An 18,660-nucleotide genomic window follows, 5' to 3' on the forward strand; every position below is an offset into this window, starting at 1 on the left:
CTTCCCTTCCCTTCCCTTCCCTTCCCTTCCCTTCCCTTCCCTTCCCTTCCCTTCTCTTCTCTTCTCCTCTTCTCTTCTCTTTCTTCTTCTCTTCTCTTCTCCTCTTCTCTTCTCTTTCTTCTTCTCTTCTCTTCTCTTCTTAGTTCCTACAATATGCCAGACCCTAGGGGTCTTACTTTGCCTTGTTTCATGATCAGACTCCCCACTGAGCACGGAGCCCAATGTGGGACTCAATCCCACAACCCATGGATCATGACCTGACCTGAAACCAAGAGCCGGACCATCAACAGACTGAGCCACCCAGGTGCCCCTAAAGATTTTATTTTTAAGTAATCTCTACACCCAGCATGGGGCTCAAACTCACGACCCCAAGATCAAGAGTTGCATGCTCTACCAACTGAGTCAGCCAGACACCTCCAGCAAGGACATTCTTAAGTGGCAGTGTCTTCTTTTCCTTGTCAGTGCATGGCAGTGGGGAATACAATGACTATTGCCTTGATTGTGCTAAGGCACCAGGTGTACCTACAGTTGCTTTGTGCTATCAGTGAAAATGTCAACACAGAGGAAAAGGCAAATGATGTCTTAGTATTATTATGAAAATAATAGTACTAAGTAAGTGGCGTCAATGGTCCCTCTTTGGGCTATGGGTCACCCCATACAAACTCCCAGTAAAGGTAGAGCTACTCAGGTTTTGTTTTTAGCATCAAACCTGCCAGGGTTGATGGGGCAGCATGGACAGTGGGGGCATATCTATCAAAATACCCCACAGACAAGCACAAATTCTACCCTGATGAAATACCCAAACCAGGAGCTGACAGGAACTGCCATGGCACCCTCCTGCCTCTTCTTAGGAACAGTCTCTCTACTGACTTCTTCCTAGCATCCCAGGTGCCCAGGGCTTCCTGCGGCCCGAGGCCACTCAAGAGGCCATGTCATGTAGCATAGCTTAAAAAACAGGGTGGGAAGAGCAAGGCAGCCACCATTTTTGCTGTGCTCACTACAGGTACTTACAACTCTAGGACCCCAAAGGAACAAACCCCCGGGGGCTCTAAACTCCACTCTGCTGCCTTCCCTGGTCTATCCACTCCATGGGGAGTACTTGGTGCCTTGGACTCTTCTCTCCTTTCTTCGACATTTCTCTTTTCAGAAAACCCTTCTCCAAGATCCTGTTCTTCTTTAACGACATGGCTGATTACCTGAGAGATGAATCACTGCCCAGGTGACAATGACCATTACAGTGTTCAGCGTGGTAGGTAGGCATGCTCACGTTTTAATAGGAGAGTCCTGGAATTCTGTAGCATACCTTAACATAAGGAAATAGTTCTGTGATGATGAGCATCTCAGCTTAGGGTCACAGGCAAATGGGGTGATTTCTGGAGTCCCTGAAGTTGTATCAAGCCTCTCTCCACTCAGCTGAGACAAAGACAGAGGAATTGGATGATGAAACAAGCAGAGGAGGGGGACAACACTCACACAGCAGTGGTTTATCTCTTCAAGAGATGAAGGCCACAGTTTTTTATTTCAGTTTCTAATGAATACAAAACATGCTATGTTTACATTGTCAGAAGACAAATAGAACCATGATAGACATCTCCGTTTACACAGCTGATTTCACAGATAATCCTATTTCTAACATTTCCACGTTGCTTCCCCTTGATGTTAGGACATGACTAAGTAGGTCATGTTTTAGTATTTTGGGGAGCAAGTCTCCCCCCTGTACCATTCTCCTGACTAAGGAGGCGTTCACGTGTTTTCTTTCTTTCTTTTTTTTATATTAAAAAAATTTTTTTTTAAAGATTTTAATTTATTTATTTGACAGAGAGAGACAGCAAGAGAGGGAATACAAGCAGGGGGAGTGGAGAGGGAGAAGCAGGCTTCTCACTGAGCAGGGAGCTGGACGCAAGACTCGATCCCAGGACCCTGGGATCATGACCTGAGCTTAAAAAAGGGAGCCACCCAGGCGCCCCTGTTCACGTGTTTTCTATGCAGAGAGTGAAGAAGGGGTGTGCCAGGGAACGTCTTTGGATAATTCAGCAGCTGTGTCAGGTTAACCTGGCTTCCCCCTCTTGTCTAGAACAAATGGGGTGTCCAGGAAGTAAGCTGGGAGGATGGTGGTACTGCCAAGCAGATGCTTTGTACCCACCATGCATACCCACCAGCTGAGTTATCAGCCTTCTGTGTGCTGCATCTGGAGATGGTCAAACCGACTTCTCTTTCAAGTCCTGGAATACGAAACCAGGTTGCTCATGTTTTGGAGAATCCCTTTGTGGGTGTTCTAGAATGTTCTAGAAGTACTGATTTGGTCTTTTAGTTTTCATCTGGGCCTGGGAAGCCTGTTCCATGTCTACCTCTAGTCTCTGCTGAATTCACTGTGAGCAAATAAGTAGTGGTCAATTAATATCTATGAAATAAAATGTATGGAGTTAAATTCACTTTCAAAAAACGACAGTGTAGGAAATGACTCTATGGCCAAGTGTTACTTGCTCTATATCCCTCCTCCAGAGTTTGAACATTTAGAAAGTAGGGAGGTTTCAGGGGCTTAGAGTTTTAGTGTCATTTGTGCAGTTTTACTTAGAGATCCTGACTTAGCAGGCACTCGTGTGTGCTCCATGGGCTGTGACTTCTCTACTGGACACTCCAACCTGGTTAATTGTCTTCTCCCTGCAGCCCCCACCCCAACCTGCAACACCTCTCCTGTTCCACTGCTTCCAGGCCTTTGCTCATATGACTCCTTTTCCTTTATGAAACTCCCTCCCCCACCTTGTTCCAGCTCAGGTTCTGACTTCTCCAAGAAGCCTTCTTTCTGATTCATCACTACAATAATGGCGACATCTATCAATGATTAAATAGTTACTGTGGACCACGCTCTCTAAGAAATTCCTCTAGCATCTGATTCAATCCTTGTAATAACTTTGTTACTGGGAGGTGTGGAAAGCTCGAGAGCTTGAGTGCACTGGCCATGTCCTACTTTGAGTGACGAAGCTGGAACTCCTGTCCTGGATTGCCTGGTCTGCTGGCCATGCTTTTAACCCCTTCCAGTCTGCCCTCCTGAGAGGCGCTAATTATCTAGTTGTGGGAAGCTGATGAAGCTGGGTGGGACCTCAAAGGTCATATTGTCCAATCCTCATTTTATAGATGAGGAACCTCAAGCCCAAAGAGGCAAAGAGACAACAGAGGTAACACGGTGAAGGGTTGGCTAAACCTGGGCAGGAACCCATGTTTCTGGTTCTCAGACTCATTCATTCAACAAACATATATTAAAGCCTTCTATGTTTAAGGCACTGTGTTGGGCCTTGAGCATCTTTGCTGTATCATTTGTGAGTTTAATGGATCTAGACACGAAGTTGTCTTAGAATGGGATCAGAGTGCTGGCTTCGCAGCACATATACTAAAATTGGAACGATACAGAAAAGATTAGCATGGGTCCTGTGCAAGGATGACTCGCAAATTCGTGAAGTGTTCCATATTTAAAAAAACAGAACGGGATCAGAAAGAGTAAACCCTTGCCTCCTCCTAGTGTGGCTTTGTGCAGAAGCGCCATGCGCCCCTGCTGGCCTCGGCGTGGTACCATCGTCACTGGTCTGACCCTCACTCTGCAGTTCTGTGGGACAGGCTGTGTTGGAGACAGGAGGGGAGGGTGTTTGATTGCAGGGTCATGTGGAGGGTGCAGAAAGGCCCTACTTATGAAGATAATTCAATGTTGTTCAAGTAACTGTTTTAAGAACAAGCATCAGAAAATAGGAAGCATGACTCCAAGGTTTGCGAACAAAGACGAATCCAATTCCAAAAGACTTTATCTCCCTTTTGCTGGTGTGTGTGTGTGTGTATAGAAGCCACCACGCTTGTCTTAGGTGTCTCCCATCCTGACATCACTACCTGGCTGTATTATTGTTTTTTATTTCATGGTCAGGTTTGTCTGAGGATCCCTGGAGCTGCCCAACAAACCCTCTCAAGTGAGCTGACAGGACTTGGGGCCCATGATAAGGTCCTGTTTGGGAACTCGGAAGGAAAGGAAACGCCATTGCTCCTTGAGATTCAAACAGTAATGTCAGCACATACTAGATCAGAATAAAGATAGACACGCACATGGATGTCATGGAGAAAGAAGAGCTACCAGATCAGCAGTATTTGACTGCCACTTAGCACATGCACCCAAACAAGGGCGTCTGACCCAACTGCACACAGACACGCCTTTTGTCTGGCGGGGAACTCACAGATACAGAAGCGGTAGCTGACATACAGCTTCCCTGCTTTCCATCGCAGTCTGGTGCTGCCTCTGGTGATCTAGAAAGGCCCGACTTCAACCTATAGGGGAGCGACCCTGACCCTTGGACTGGTGGCGCTCTCATGCTTCCTGGTTGGGAAGCTCAGTCCGCCCCAGGTAGAGCACCCTCCACTTCCAACATCCTGCACCTTCCCCCCTGCCCTTGCTAATACAAACTTCTTGAGAGCTAGGGACAACAAGAAGGCTATAATTACAACCAATTATCCACCTGCCCTAAGGGACCACCAGGATTCCTGCCATCATGCCCTGTAATCTAGTGTCTCTGTTACCAGAAGAAGCCTCTGGTAATCCTCTGCAGGTAATCCTCCCCACACAGACTCTTCCGTGGGTATGGTTTGACACATCCCTAATCTAACCCAAGCTTCCCAGACTCTTCTCTTTTCTACCTTCAACTAAACCCTGGTGACCTCATGCAGGTCAATTGCTTTCAATAGCACCCGGAGGTAGATGACTCCCAAACTGGTATCTCCCACCTTCGCCTCTTCCCTGAACTTCAAAGCCAGATACCCAGTGCCTCTATTTGGAAGACTGATGCACATTTCAGTGTTAAAAGAACTTTCCAAGACAAATTCCTGTCACGCCATCCCAAATCCGCCTCTTGTCCATTTTCACCTACCTGTGTAAATTAGAAACTTTGGAGCCACCCTTGACTCTTCATTTCCCTTCCACCCTTTTAAGTCACCTAGTGACTCCTACTGATGCTCAGCTCCACTGCTAAGTCTCAAAAACCACCATGTCTCACCACCAGCTGCAATAATCCCCATTCCCACTTTTGCCCCCCTATTATCTCATCCTCTCCCCCCATCAGCTTGAATAACCCTTTTAAACAGGTCAGGTCAAATCACATCCCCTCCCCTAGTGGCTCCTCATCTCAGACTAAAAATCTCGTCCTTTCTGGGCACAAAGCACTACATTATCTTGTCCTTGCCTTCCTTTGTGACAATATTTCCCGGTATCTGTCTGCTCCAGATAACGAGGACTCCTCAGGCCAAATGCTCCTCCCCTACAGCCTTTATGCTCTGTTCTGTTCAGAAAACGCTTCCCCTAGATATTCCTGTGGCTCAGTTCCTCACTTCTTTCTGATCGCCTTACTGAGGCCTTTCCTGACGGTTCCTATCAAAATAGTCCCTAACGCCTGTTAGAAAGCAGCTTGGAGAGAGCAGGGATTTGTTCTCACTTGTTCTCTGCTGAATCATCAGCCCCTGCAACAATGACAGGGACATTGACACCTACTAAGTACTTGTTAAATGAATGAGAAAATGAAAGAGAGAATGTCTCTTCAGGGTACAAGCAAGATCTCAAGTGAACCCTAGACTTCTGAGTAAAAGAGGTGATACGTTGTGATTTTCCTCACCATTTTGGTAATAAGTTCTTCAGTGTGAATTTCTGCTTTCAGATATTCTTATTTTAATTAAATTATTATTCTATTTTATTTATTTTTAAAAAGATTTTAAGTAATCTCTACATACAACGTAGGGCTTGGACTTACAACTCTGAGATCAAGAGTCACATGCTCCACCGACTAAGCCAGCCAGGTGCCCCAGTTTGTTTGTTTGTTTATTTATTTATTTATGTAGGCTCCATGCCCAACGTGGGGCTTGAACTCATGATCCTGAGAGCAAAAGTTGCACACTCTACCAAATGAGCCAGCCAGGTGCTCCTAATTAATTTTTTAAAAACTGTTATTAAAATGGAACAATGGTTTTCAAAAAGAATACAAGTATTTTAGGATCCTGAGTGTTTAATTCTGATTTTATTTTTTAAAAACACATTTAGGGGCTCCTGCGTGGCTCAACTGGTTAAGCGTCTGCCTTTGGCTCAGATCATGATCCCGGGGTCCTGGGATCAGGCTCCCTGCTCAGCGGGAAACCTGCTTCTCCCTCGCCCTCTGCCTGCCACTCCTTCTGTTTGTGCTCTCTCTGTTTCTCTCTCTCTGTGTCAAATAAATAAATAAGATTAAAAAAATAAAACTATTAAAAGCCTGTAATTAAAAACATGCAAACATGTTATATACAAAATTTTGATAAATTGGATAGCATGGAGTTAACTTGTGCTGCTAGATTAACTCAAATTTTGTGACAACTCAGAATAAAGCTTTCCCCACTATCTCTGTGCATGTATTAGAAGTTCTTTTAAAAATGTGGAATCAATTAGAAAGTTTACACAAGCCTTTACAAAAATTTGGCCTGGTTATTATGTCAGCTCACAGAAAACTGCACAACTAAGACATTACACATCACAACTGTACTACACATGTTGAAAAATAGCAAGCAAGGCTCAGTTGCATTTGCTACCATCTGTATAATCCATCAGACAAGTGAGTATTAATGAACACAGTTTGGGGGAGATTTGGCCACTTATGTGCTTTCTTATCTATGATAAGAAATATAAGCCCTTGTTAGGTATTATAAGTGATTCAACTTTGCCTTGAAATTGCTTTATTACTCTTCTTCAAGATTCTGGATTAGTTTAAAGAATAGTGTCTTATGTGATACAAGATAGATGTTAAAAATGTTTTCCATTAACAATAACTTATTTGATCCAACTGTGTTGTGTGGATCAAGGTAATCTTGACCCTGAGCAATCAAAATACAAAAATAACTTTTATACTAAATGAAGTTGGCATGACATTGCAGCTGTCATTTATAACTCCAAATTTATCTCTTCATCTGTATAAAAGAAAGACAACTAATCATGTACCCCCAATTTATTTATGATGAGAGGTTGGATTAGATCGGGTTATTTCTAGCATTCACTTTTTACCCTGTGATACTTTTTTTAAAAAAGATTTCATTTTATTTTATTTTAAAGATTTTATTTATTTGTCAGAGAGGGAGAGAGAGCGCGCACAAGCAGGGGGAGCGGCAGGCGAGGGAGAAGCAGGCTCCCCGCTGAGCAAGGAGCCCAGGCTCCCACTTACAACCCTGAGATCAAGAGTTGCACGTTTCACCGACTGAGCCAGCCAGGTGCCCCTAACCTGTGTTGCTTTGAAACTGTCCATCAAATGCATGCTCAGCAGGACATTTTGTGTCATATCTGTGATTTTCTTGAGCTTAGTGCTAACTTCTATAAAATCCACTTTGATAGGGGCACTTGGGTGGCTCAGTCGGTTAAGCATCCAATTCTTGATTTTAGCTGAGGTGAGATGGAGCCCCGTGTCCAGCATGGAGCCCACTTAAGATTCTCTCCCTCTGTCCCTCCCCCACCTCTCTCTGTCTCTTAAAAAACAATCCACTTGATAAAATATCTGACAATCAATATATTAAGTCCATATTTACCATTTCCAGCGCTCTTCATTCCTACCTATATTTCCATGTTTTTGCTTGCAATCATTTTCCTTTGACCTTGAGGACTTAGAATAGTATTTTAGTGCAAGTCTGCTGGTGATGAATTTTCTCAGCTTTTCTTTGAAAATGTCTTTCTTTTACTTTTAAAAGATACTTTGAGCATCGAATTCTCAGTTATCAATTATTTTCTGTCAGCAATTTAAGGTTGCCATCCCACTGTCACCTGGGACAGTGGGACTGTCCAATTTAAGAAATCAGTCATCTCATTGTGACTTACTTGAAGGTAATGAATTTTTCCCTCCTCCGGCTGCTTTTAGACTTTTCTCAGGACCTCCACCATCTCACCATTATGTGGCCAGATGTGGTTGGATTTGCATGTCTGTTGCTTGAGATTTGAAGAGCCTCTTGAATTTGCGGGTTGATGTCTTTTGTTCGTTTTGGAAAAGGCTCAACAGAGTACACTATGGCTTCTGTCCTTTCTCTCCTGAGAGTCCGATTACACATACGTTCCAGCTCTTCAATGTGTCCCAGGTCTCTTAGGCTCTTTTCTTTATCTTCCTTTTTTTTTTTAAAGATTTATTTATTTCAGAGAGAGAGAGAGAGAGCACATAAGTAGGGGGAAGGGCAGAGGGAGGAGAGAGAATCCCAAGCCAACTCCCTGCTGACGTCATAGCCTTCCGGGTCTTTCAACTAAGAGTCTGGGACATTAACCAGGCACCTTCCTATGGCAAGTCCTGAACTTTATTCTTGGTTTCCTTAGCACAGTGAGTCTGATCAAAACTGTTTTTACAATTTTTTCATTGTGGTAAAATATAAATAAAATACACCATTTTAATCATTTTCCCTAAAAGAGCTTTACATCTTTTTAGCCTCTCATCCTGTAGAACTTCAACATTTGACACACATCTTGAGGGGAAAGTTGTAATGAGGCCCAAGTTTCCAGTGTCCTTCCAGTGTTGTGGGACTACTAGCGGTTCCGCTGGGTTCTCGGCTTCCCAGTAGAAACCCTCTGATAAGCGAAGCCTGGGGGCCTCAGTCTCCTACCCCACGGAAACACTGTCAGGTGAATTCAGCTCCCCTCTTCAAGGTTCTCCTCTCCCTTGAAACTTAGAATCTCTGTCTGGTATTGCTTCAGCTGATCTCTACTGCATTTAAAGAATGATTTTTATTGAACGGATCCTACCTGGAAACCTGAATACCTTTCTCGAAGTTAAATTTAGAGGCCTTCTCTAGCTTGTCTGTATCTGTTTTCCCAAACTTATTGACTTAAGTTTTTAGGCCACTGCCTAGATCACTGGAAATCCAAACCATCCTTCATATTTTGAGGGCACATTTTCTCCCAAATATCTTGTCAAAATAGTTCGATGGTCTAAGGTTGGTCTGAGTTTCACCTTTTATTAGTCCTGCCAGCCTTTGGTGGAAGTGTTAATGGACACTGAAAAGGGCCCAGAGTCAGTAAACATGAACGAATGATTGCATGAGTAAATAAATGAATAAAGGATAAAAGAAAAGAAAAAAAAAAAGGCAGATCTCTTGAACAAATCTCCAACTGGATGATAATGTGTACTCCTGAGCTTGAGTAGAAAGTAACACATATTAGGGAAATGCATCAGGAACTGTTAAAGCCTTATAAAATATTCCTATGTTTTGTGGGGTGTTTTTTTTGGCTATGATTTAATAAATTATTTTTTTGGGGTAAATACTATGTCATTGTTGCTGAATTCTTTTTTTTTTTAATATTTTATTTATTTATTTGACAGAGAGACACAGGGAGAGAGGGAACACAAGAGGGGGAGTGGGAGAGGGAGAAGCAGGCTTCCCGCGGAGCAGGGAGCCCGATGCGGCGCTCGATCCCAGGACCCCGGGATCATGACCTGAGCCGAAGGCAGATGCTTAATGACTGAGCCACCCAGGCGTCCCAAATTCTTTAATGTGTTAAAAAAAAGTTCACTTCAGAATTATGAATTCATCCCTGTTTTTTAAAGTTTTACAATTATAAATATGTGGAATAAGGGTCTCTTCTCATTTCCAGTGAGAGACTTCATCCAATTGATTCTTACTTCATAATGTCCCTTATAACCACTGAGTTGGTGATAGGTATCATATTCATCTTTGTATCCTCAGCTGCCACAGTTCTGGTATGTAACAGCCATGAAGTGGATGCTTAAATTTTTCCCCCCCATTCCCACTGCCATCATCTTGGCCTAGCTGCTCTTTGTGCTTAGAATATTATAACAGATTACTGAATTTTTTTCTTGTACACTTGACTCTGATACCTGACTACCCCTGCCCCCCCCCAAATCATCTTACATATATTGCTAACCTGATAATTCTACCTAAATTAATGCACTACTACTTAGCTCAAAATATTTTTAGTCAAGGGGATGCTGGAAGCTTAAAATTTTTCTACTTAATTTTCCCTGTTGTTCTAAGCAAAATTTCTTAGATTTGCCTCATCTTAATGATCTGGAACTTTTTATTTTTTTAAAGATTTTATTTATTTATATATTTTAGAGAGCACACACACAAGAGCACGTGTGTGAGTGGCGGGGGGGGGGACAGGCAGAGGGAGAGAATCTCAAGCATACTCCTCTCTAAGCTCGGAGCCCGATACAGGGCTGGATCTCACAATCCTAAGATCATGACCTGAGCTGAGACCGACTGAACCATCCTGGTGCCTGTGGAACTTTTTAAGCTTATAAATCCTCAGGCTACCCCTGAATCAAAATCCCCACAGGAAGAACCTAAGAATCTCTATTTATCAAGCATCCTACCTATGATTAGGTACTTGTGGTCCTTGTACCAGCAGCAGTAGCATCACCTGGGAGCACATGAAAATCTGAGTTTTGGGCCCCTCCCTTCTTTGAGTGGGGCCCAAAGTTGTGGTGTAACAGCCTTTCAGGTGATTCTGCTGTATACTAAAGTTTTTTATTTTATTTTTTTAAAGATTTTATTTATTTATCTGACAGAGAGACAGCGAGAGAGGGAACACAAGCAGGGGGAGTGGGAGAGGGAGAAGAAGACTCCCCGCTGAGCAGGGAGCCCGACCTGGGGCTCGATCCCAGGACCCTGGGACCATGACCTGAGCCGAAGGCAGACGCTCAACGACTGAGCCCCCCAGGCGCCCCAAGTTTGATATTTTCTTAAGACCATGAATTACTGCCTCTGCCATTTGTCTTATTCCAACAATAGCTGTGTTGAAAGCTCATTTTTGCCCACTGAGCCTTCCTTACTATACCAAAGTTTCCCGATTCATATCCTATTCATCCTAGAAACTTTCTTTTATCAGAGTCCTTCCTATTCATCCCCTACTTTCCAGGCAGTATTCTCTAAAAACAGCTCTCTTCTGGCCTCTGCTGGTCTGACAACAGCAGAGAACTGTTTTGTTAATTCTTTAAGTGCGTGCTCAAGATAGCAGGTGTAAGCACACTGGACTTTCGTAAGCAACCATTCTAACAGCATCAACTCAGCAAAGAGAAAGATTTTGAGATGTCTCTTAAACTGCCAAGCTTGCTGAGAACAGACAGCTGGATGGTAAAATTTGACATGTGTTTCAAATGCTCATTTTTTTTTTTTTAAAGATTATTTATTTATTTATTTGACAGAGAGAGACATAGCCAGAGTAGGAACACAAGCAGGGGGAGTGGGAGAGGGAGAAGCAGGCTTCCCGCGGAGCAGGGAGCCCGATTTGGGACTCGATCCCAGGACCCTGGGATCATGACCTGAGCCGAAGGCAGACGCTTAACGACTGAGCCACCCAGGCGCCCTCAAATGCTCATTTCTGAAGTGGTATTTTTAAAAATTAAATCCCATGCTGTTATGTTAATATGTCAGGATTAACAGAATAAGATTTTTAGGTGTAGGTTTCTTTAAAAGCTTGCTTCTTTGGAGGAAATTTGTAAAATTTTGCCTGATTCTGATACTGCACTTAGTATTGTGCCTGGTAAAGATAAATGTTTGTTAAATAAATGTATTAGTGCTATTTGGTTTATGTTAAACTATTCCTTTTTTGTAACTGAATTAAGAATTGAAGACAATCTGAGGAAGAATCTTTGCAGTTTTTCAGTACAAATAAATAAAAAATCTTAAAAAATATTAATGTAGAGCTGATCAATAACAGGTAAGAGGGGAGAGGGAAAAAAAAAGGGAAGAGGGACCTCAGTTTACCCAACCTCACAGGCTGACTGAAGAGAAAATGAAAAATGCTAGTTACAACTGGTTAGATTATTGTCAAGCTATGAGGCAGGCAATCTCTTGCTTCCTGTCTGTTTAGGCTGCCTGTTATTCTTTTATATTTATTATTTTTTCAAGATTTATTTATTTGAAAGAGAGAGGGAGAAAGTGTGTGAGCAAATGCAGTGGGGAGGGGCAGAGGGAGAGAGAGAATCTTTTTATTTATTTATTTATTTTGAGAGAGAGAATGAGAGACAGAGAGCATGAGAGGGAGGAGGGTCAGAGGGAGAATCAGACTCCCCGCTGAGCAGGGAGCCCGATGCGGGACTCGATCCCGGGACTCCAGGATCATGACCTGAGCCGAAGGCAGTCGCTTAACCAACTGAGCCACCCAGGCGCCCGAGAGAGAATCTTTCAAGCAGACTCCATGCTGAGTGTGGAGCCTCACCCAGGACTCGAACCCAGGACCCTGAGATCATGACCTGAGCAGAAACCAAGAGTCGGTCACTCAACTGACTGGGCCACGGAAGCACCCCTTAGGTTTCCTTTTAAAAAGGAAAATCCATTGGAGGTATAGAGCTCTAACCGCACATCCTGTGGTGCCCTGTTCCAATCCAGGTGTCTCTCAGACTCCTGGCAACTATACTATAGTGGATACAAGCTCTGGTTCTGGAATTAGGCAATCCTGGGCTCTAATTTCATCTCTTAGTTATTAGAGGCAGCCAAGTGACAATTCTGGCCATTGAGAAACAGGGAAAGTTATTGGGTGGAGCCTTCTGGAAAACTTTTTTTTAAAAAAGATTTTATTTATTTGACAGAGAGAGAGAGCACAAGCAGGGGGAGTGGCAGGCAGAGGGAGAAGCAGGCTCCCCGCTGAGCAAGGAGCCCAGTGCAGGACTCAGTCCCAGAACCCTGGAATCATGACCTGAGGCGAAGGCAGATGCTTAACTGAGCCACCCAGGTGTCCCTTTCTGGAAAACTTTTCAAGTTTATTTAAGTGATAAATCTCTACACCCAACATGGGGCTCGAACTCACTACCCTGAGATCAAGAGTTGCATGCTCTTCCAACTGAGCCAGCCAGGCTTGGCCAAGGCCCCCACCCCCAAGTTTATTTATTTATTTAAAGTGGAAAACTTTTTATTATTATTTTTAATTTTTAAAAAAAGATTTATTTATTTACTTATTTGACAGAGAGAGAGAGAGAGACAGCAAGAGAGGGAACACAAGCAGGGGGAGTAGGAGAGGGAGAAGCAGACTTCCCGCTGAGCAGGGAGCCTGATGCGAGGCTTGATCCCAGGACCCTAGGATCACGACCTGAGCCGAAGGCAGACGCTTAATGACTGAGCTACCCAGGCTCCCCAAAGTGGAAAACTTTTTAAAGAGGGACAAAAACAAATGACATATGCTTTTTTCTTTTTCTTTCCTTCTGTCTAGAACATGGACATGATGACAGGTGGCATAACTGCTTTATAGTGACAAGGATGAAGGCCACATACAAAGTATGGAAGAGCAGAACGTTGGAAGAATCTGGGTCTATGAGGGCATCATGGGGCTGCATTACTAGCCTTGAACTGCTGACCTCCAGACTTTTTAATGTGAGAAAAATAAAACCAGTCATTTGTTGTTTAATCTGTTTTTTGGGTCCATTTTTTGCAGCTTAATGTTAAGCTGAAACATGAATTCACAAGATTATTCAAGGATTAAAAGAGAAAAATCTATATAAAGAGTATAATACAGTTCCTGGCATATAGCAAGTTACCACTGAATGGTTGCTATTATTTTGGAGAGATTGGTTGACTGCCAACAGGGAACAAAAATCAAACATAGGATAAACAATTTGGGAAGTGAAGAAAAGTGCTGAATAGAAGCTATGATAGGGTTGTAAAAAATTCAGATCACATTCAGAGCCAAGCCATGCATGCTCATAAGGGGTCTGACGTACAGTAGATACTCAGTATATGTTAATTTTTTTGTGATCCTCTCTGTGAGAACACAAATTGATGTCATTTATTCATATGAGAACCTTGATCAATGAAGATGAGACTAAGCAGAGATTCTTAGGAACTCTGAGAAGGGCTTTATGTAAATGGTGAGATTTTAGTGAGGCATTCCATTCAGTGTCTGATGTTCTCCTGCTTAAGCAATACTGTCAAGATATGGATTAGAGAAATACTCAAAAAAAGACACTGATAAACAAAATGCCACCGGAAATGGTGACACAGATGTGGTCTGTCATCTTGATGACTCAGACACTAGGTCCTAGAGGAACAGAAATTTGCTGAATAGAGAAATCTGTTTTGTTGCCAGACTGGAAGTTAAAATATCAGTCATTCCAGAGAAATGATATTACTGAACTTGAACACATGGGCAGAGAAGAACTTGACCAATTCAGCTGGAAAACTGCACCAGAAAAGTATAATGAAAAGAGACCATGTGAAGACTTGGAATATTATGATCAGATCAGAGAACTATGTTAATTTATAATGTCTGAAAAAGGAAGAAAGGTTGATATTTGTTGTTGAGGCTCCAAAGGAATGCACTACAGAATAGTAGCTCATTTCAAGTAAACAAAAGAAAGAAGCTGGAAAGTTAAAAGGACTATTAAAATTTAGCCTTTTTTTTTTTTTTAAAGACTTAAATGTCAGACACTGGAATGACCCATAGAAGAGCAACTGATTAAGAGAATGAAAATTTGTAGTGATTAACACAAAGCCACTCCTGAATGTAAATACCAAGGGAAGGTCGAGTAAAAAGAAAAGACAGGAAAGACAACAAATCACAGACTACAACTATCATATTTTCAAAATTGTAATTAGGTATTACCGAATAAAGTAAATAGCTCTTAAGTTAGAGTGCAAAATGAAAGCACCTTATTGTTTTAAAGGTGCATAAGCTAGACAATACAACATAAGCATATCCACATTTTAAATAGTTGTTTGTGTGGTGGGTAAATGCCATTTAAAAACACTTTCAATAGAAAAATGATTTATAAGTCAGTTTACAGAAGATCAAAAAAAATCAATGTTTAATACCAACTTTAACTATAAATAACTAAGAATGAAACAAACTGTCTTCTATCCTGTTTTTGCTTCAACATCTATGTCTTCTGCTCTTTGCTTTTTGGAGAAAACATTGCATTGTAAGGCTGCCGTCTTTTGGGACGAGGACAAGGATCAAGATCTTCCTTAATGTAACCTTAAAAACAAATGACAAATTTAGAAGACTGTATTTGCAACATGTATTTCTTTCAGCATGTACCAGGTAACATCTGTCTCATTTAACGTATTCTAGTTTACATGATCCTCTGCTTATTAGCTGTGCAATGTTAAAGTTTTCACTACTTAGCATCAGTTTCCTCATTTATACTAACAATGATAGCAGCAAACATTTATCAAATGTGTTGTATACATTATCTCAGCTAATGCTCACATTCCTTTGAAGTAGCTTCTACTATACCTCCTTCAGAGATGAGGTTACGGAGACCCAAGGAAGTTAAAGAACTTGCTCAAGTTCACAAAGCTATGGAAGTGGAAGAGCTGGGACTTTGCCCAAGGTCCATCTAACCTCCAGAACCAGAGCTCTTAAGTACTTTCCTAGTCTGCCTCCTCCAGATTGCACATGGGGACAAAAAAGAACTCTTCACTATTATAATTCCACGTGCTTATCAAAAAGACTTTCTGTGGCAGCTATTTTTTTTTTTTTAAATATTTTATTTATTTATTTGACAGAGAGAGAGATAGCGAGAGCGAACACAAGCAGGGGGAGTGGGAGAGGGAGAAGCAGGCTTCCCGCTGAGCAGGGAGCCCGATGCGGGGCTCGATCCCAGGACCCTGGGACCATGACCCGAGCCGAAGGCAGACGCTTAACGACTGAGCCACCCAGGCGCTCCGGCAGCTACTTCTTTAAACGACTGAGCCACCCAGGCGTCCCGTGCCCCTATACTCTTCAATCATCCGATTCTCCTAAGGCATCTTGAATCATGTGCTTTGCACTCGGCCATATCCCCTGCAGGCCACAGTAGGTGTACAAACACAGGCTCTATGCAGATTGTTTAATTCTATTTGATGACCAGGCAGTGTCATCATGTCAAAGGGAATGTAATTTGGCTTGTTAATGGGGAAAGTGAAAATATGGTAATAGCTACAAGAGACTTTGCATCTTTTGGAAAAACCATCTTACTACTCAATATCTGGAGCTTCAAAGCTGTATACATTCTCAAATCCTATTAAATGTCAGTGCCATATTTGAAGGAGCTAGTTGCCAACGGTCCTCCAAACAAAGGTTCTTTTTACTCAGATGTGGTTTATAAATACCCAGCATTCTGGATAAGTGAGGTTTTAAAAGCTAAAATTCAGACTAGTTGCTTTAAAAAGATGCTCTCTTTTTAACAATATAACTTTGCTGGCAACTTTTATAATGTTATTATTTTATTAAAAGTCATTTTGTTGACAGGATAAGCCTTTCTGAAATTTGAATGATAAACGAGGATAATGAATACACAATCATATTAAAGTGATTATACACAATCTCTGATTTCAATGACATTATTCAGAGTTAAAGGTGAGCCTTTTATCTTTAGGAATTTGCTTTTATGTCACTGAACTAGCCCCTGAGGAGAAGGTAAGAGGAACCATGGGGGAAAAGTCTAATGGTTAGATTTGAGTATATACAGTATTTAAAAAAAAAAAAATTCCAAAATGTTATAATCTGTACTCTCACCTCTTTCCATACACGTCTGAGTGGAAGGAAAACCAACTTCCCAGAAATTCTCTGGTGTGTTGGGTGGAATATAGCGGAATCGATGTCTCGAGCAGGAAGCCAATTTCTTTTCTCTTTCTTCTGCTGGAATATCTGCATAATACTAATAATAAAAACTGGTAAGTTTTTCACTTAGAAATAATAAATGGACTGTTAGGCTTATTGATTATAAACTAGAAGCTATAAGAAAGCTGTTAAAGTATTCAGCATGTTAAGGAAAACAACACTCACTGAAGATAATATTAGTAATTAATACTAACAGTAACTAGTGCTGGTCTGTGAAATGTTTCCTCCACAAATGAGAAAAGGAGCTTGCAGCTTGTATCACAATGCAAACCAATATCCTGCTTTTCTCATCAATAAAGTCTTACAATACAAAAACAAAAACAAAAAATGCCAGCTTAGCTTTATAGTGTGCTGAGTGATGCAGTTAATTTATCTACCGGTGCAAACTCAACTGTCAGACCAGTAACAAAACTGTACTTGGAACAGCACTTTTGTCAGTTGTTATTTGGATATAACATGTGTGTTTTGAAGTAATTTTCTTTCTTTCTTTTTTTTTTTAAAGATTTTATTTATTTATTTGATAGAGAGAGAATGAGAGAGAGAGAGAGAGAGAGCACAAGACGGGGGAGGGTCAGTGGGAGAAGCAGACTCCCTGCTAAGCAGGGAGCCCGACGTGGGACTCGATCCTGGGACTCCAGCATCATGACCTGAGCTGAAGGCAGTCGCTTAACCAACTGAGCCACCCAGGCACCCCTGAAGTAATTTTCTTATCCAAGTTTTTACAAATTAAAGTTTAGCTTTGAATGTTGCAGGCTTTATGACTTCCCCCTTTAAACCATATTTTTCAATTATGATCAAAGACATAATTTCTTGCAACTGCAACCCAAAGAACTTGAACTTCATAAAAACAAGGTTAAAATTTATATGTAAAAAATGTACAGGTCCTTCAAGCTCTAGACCTAAGAAAACAAAGCAGCAGTGTAAAGTTTAATAGAACATGCGACAGGATCACACAATCTAGCCAATTCCACCTCAAACTTGAGAAACTGAAAACCAAATTGATAATTTACTGACGGTATCTTCTATTGAAAGTGGCACACTAAGGGCTAAAACTTAAGTTTGAAGGAAAGGTTTTTTGAGTACCTCTGAAACAACTTTTTTGGGGGTTATCTTTTTCATCTTTCTCATTGCTGTGAATACAAGCCTTTGTTACCGTGGCCTGGACATGGGATGGGATGACCCTAACTAGAGAATAACAGTTATCTATCAATTTAGAGAAACACTGCCACCAAATTACAACATATACAAAAGCAACAGTGGGTTGGTGTAGCTGTGACACAGTGAACAACTGGGAGAGTGGTAGAAGATAAAATCAGAGAGGAAGTGGGGTGCCAGAGTTTGCTGTCCTCAATAAGGACTTTGGGTTCTATTTCTGAGTCAGATGGTCAGACATTTAAGGGTTTCGGGCAGAGAAATGACATGATTTAATTTTTATTCTAAAAAGATCATCAGGAAACAAAAGATCATTCATTGTGTTGAAACACACGGTGAAGACAGAAATCAAGTAGATGTCTGTCCTATCCAAGCCATCCTGTGCTGCTGCCCGCTCTCAGGCCCTGTCCTGTCCCTTGACACCCCGCGTCCCTGACTCCCTCTCCCCTCTGGCAGGGAGGCCAGGAACTTAAGCACTTAGTAGACCTTTAATCCCAATTTCCCCACTGGGGGCAATAAAAACCATTAACATCTCAGAAATACCTTGCTTTAGAAACAAAGAACATACACTGTGAAGAGACAGGTATAAACAAGAAAAGTGAGGACAGAGGTGTATGGGAATTCTCAACACAGCTTTTCTAAAAACAGTTGATTAAAATAAAACAACAGAAGGAAAGCACTTAGAAGCAAATTATTTCAGTAGTCCAGACTAGATGAAATGCTGCCTTGGTCCAGGGGTTTAGTGGTGGTGGTATCAAGTGGGTGGAAACGGGATACACTTTGAAGGAAGAAGTGATAGGATTTGCTGATAGACCTGTTACTGAGATGGGAAAGAAGAGAGGATAACTGTAAGAGTTTTGGTTTAAACAGCCAGAAGAATGGACATAGAGGAGACTCAGGTGAGGTTTGGGAATCAGCGGCAGAAACTCTGTTTGCTT

At 41.8% G+C, this 18,660-nt stretch overlaps 1 protein-coding gene and 1 non-coding gene across 4 annotated transcripts in view; one reads left to right on the forward strand and one right to left on the reverse strand.

Moving 5' to 3' along the window:
* Positions 1–3,365: 3,365 nt before the first annotated feature.
* On the forward strand, positions 3,366–3,471 carry LOC123326644. Its single transcript, XR_006541219.1, has one exon. It is a non-coding gene; the product is annotated as a U6 spliceosomal RNA (small nuclear RNA).
* A 10,570-nt stretch (positions 3,472–14,041) lies between these two features.
* The window catches only part of RBBP8 (RB binding protein 8, endonuclease), an 88,467-nt gene continuing 83,848 nt past the window's right edge, over positions 14,042–18,660 (reverse strand). For 2 of the 3 annotated variants that reach the window (XM_021686051.2, XM_044921282.1), the window contains 2 exons: positions 16,466–16,607; positions 14,042–14,941 (listed from right to left, as the gene is read on the reverse strand). In XM_021686051.2, the coding sequence (XP_021541726.1) occupies positions 14,844–14,941; positions 16,466–16,607 (240 nt within the window). In that variant the 3' untranslated portion in view covers positions 14,042–14,843. The remainder of the gene's footprint in view (positions 14,942–16,465; positions 16,608–18,660) is intronic. The other variant, XM_021686052.1, reaches the window with a different exon arrangement.

This window comes from Neomonachus schauinslandi, chromosome 14 (assembly GCF_002201575.2).
Source record: "Neomonachus schauinslandi chromosome 14, ASM220157v2, whole genome shotgun sequence".
Lineage (NCBI taxonomy): Eukaryota > Metazoa > Chordata > Mammalia > Carnivora > Phocidae > Neomonachus > Neomonachus schauinslandi.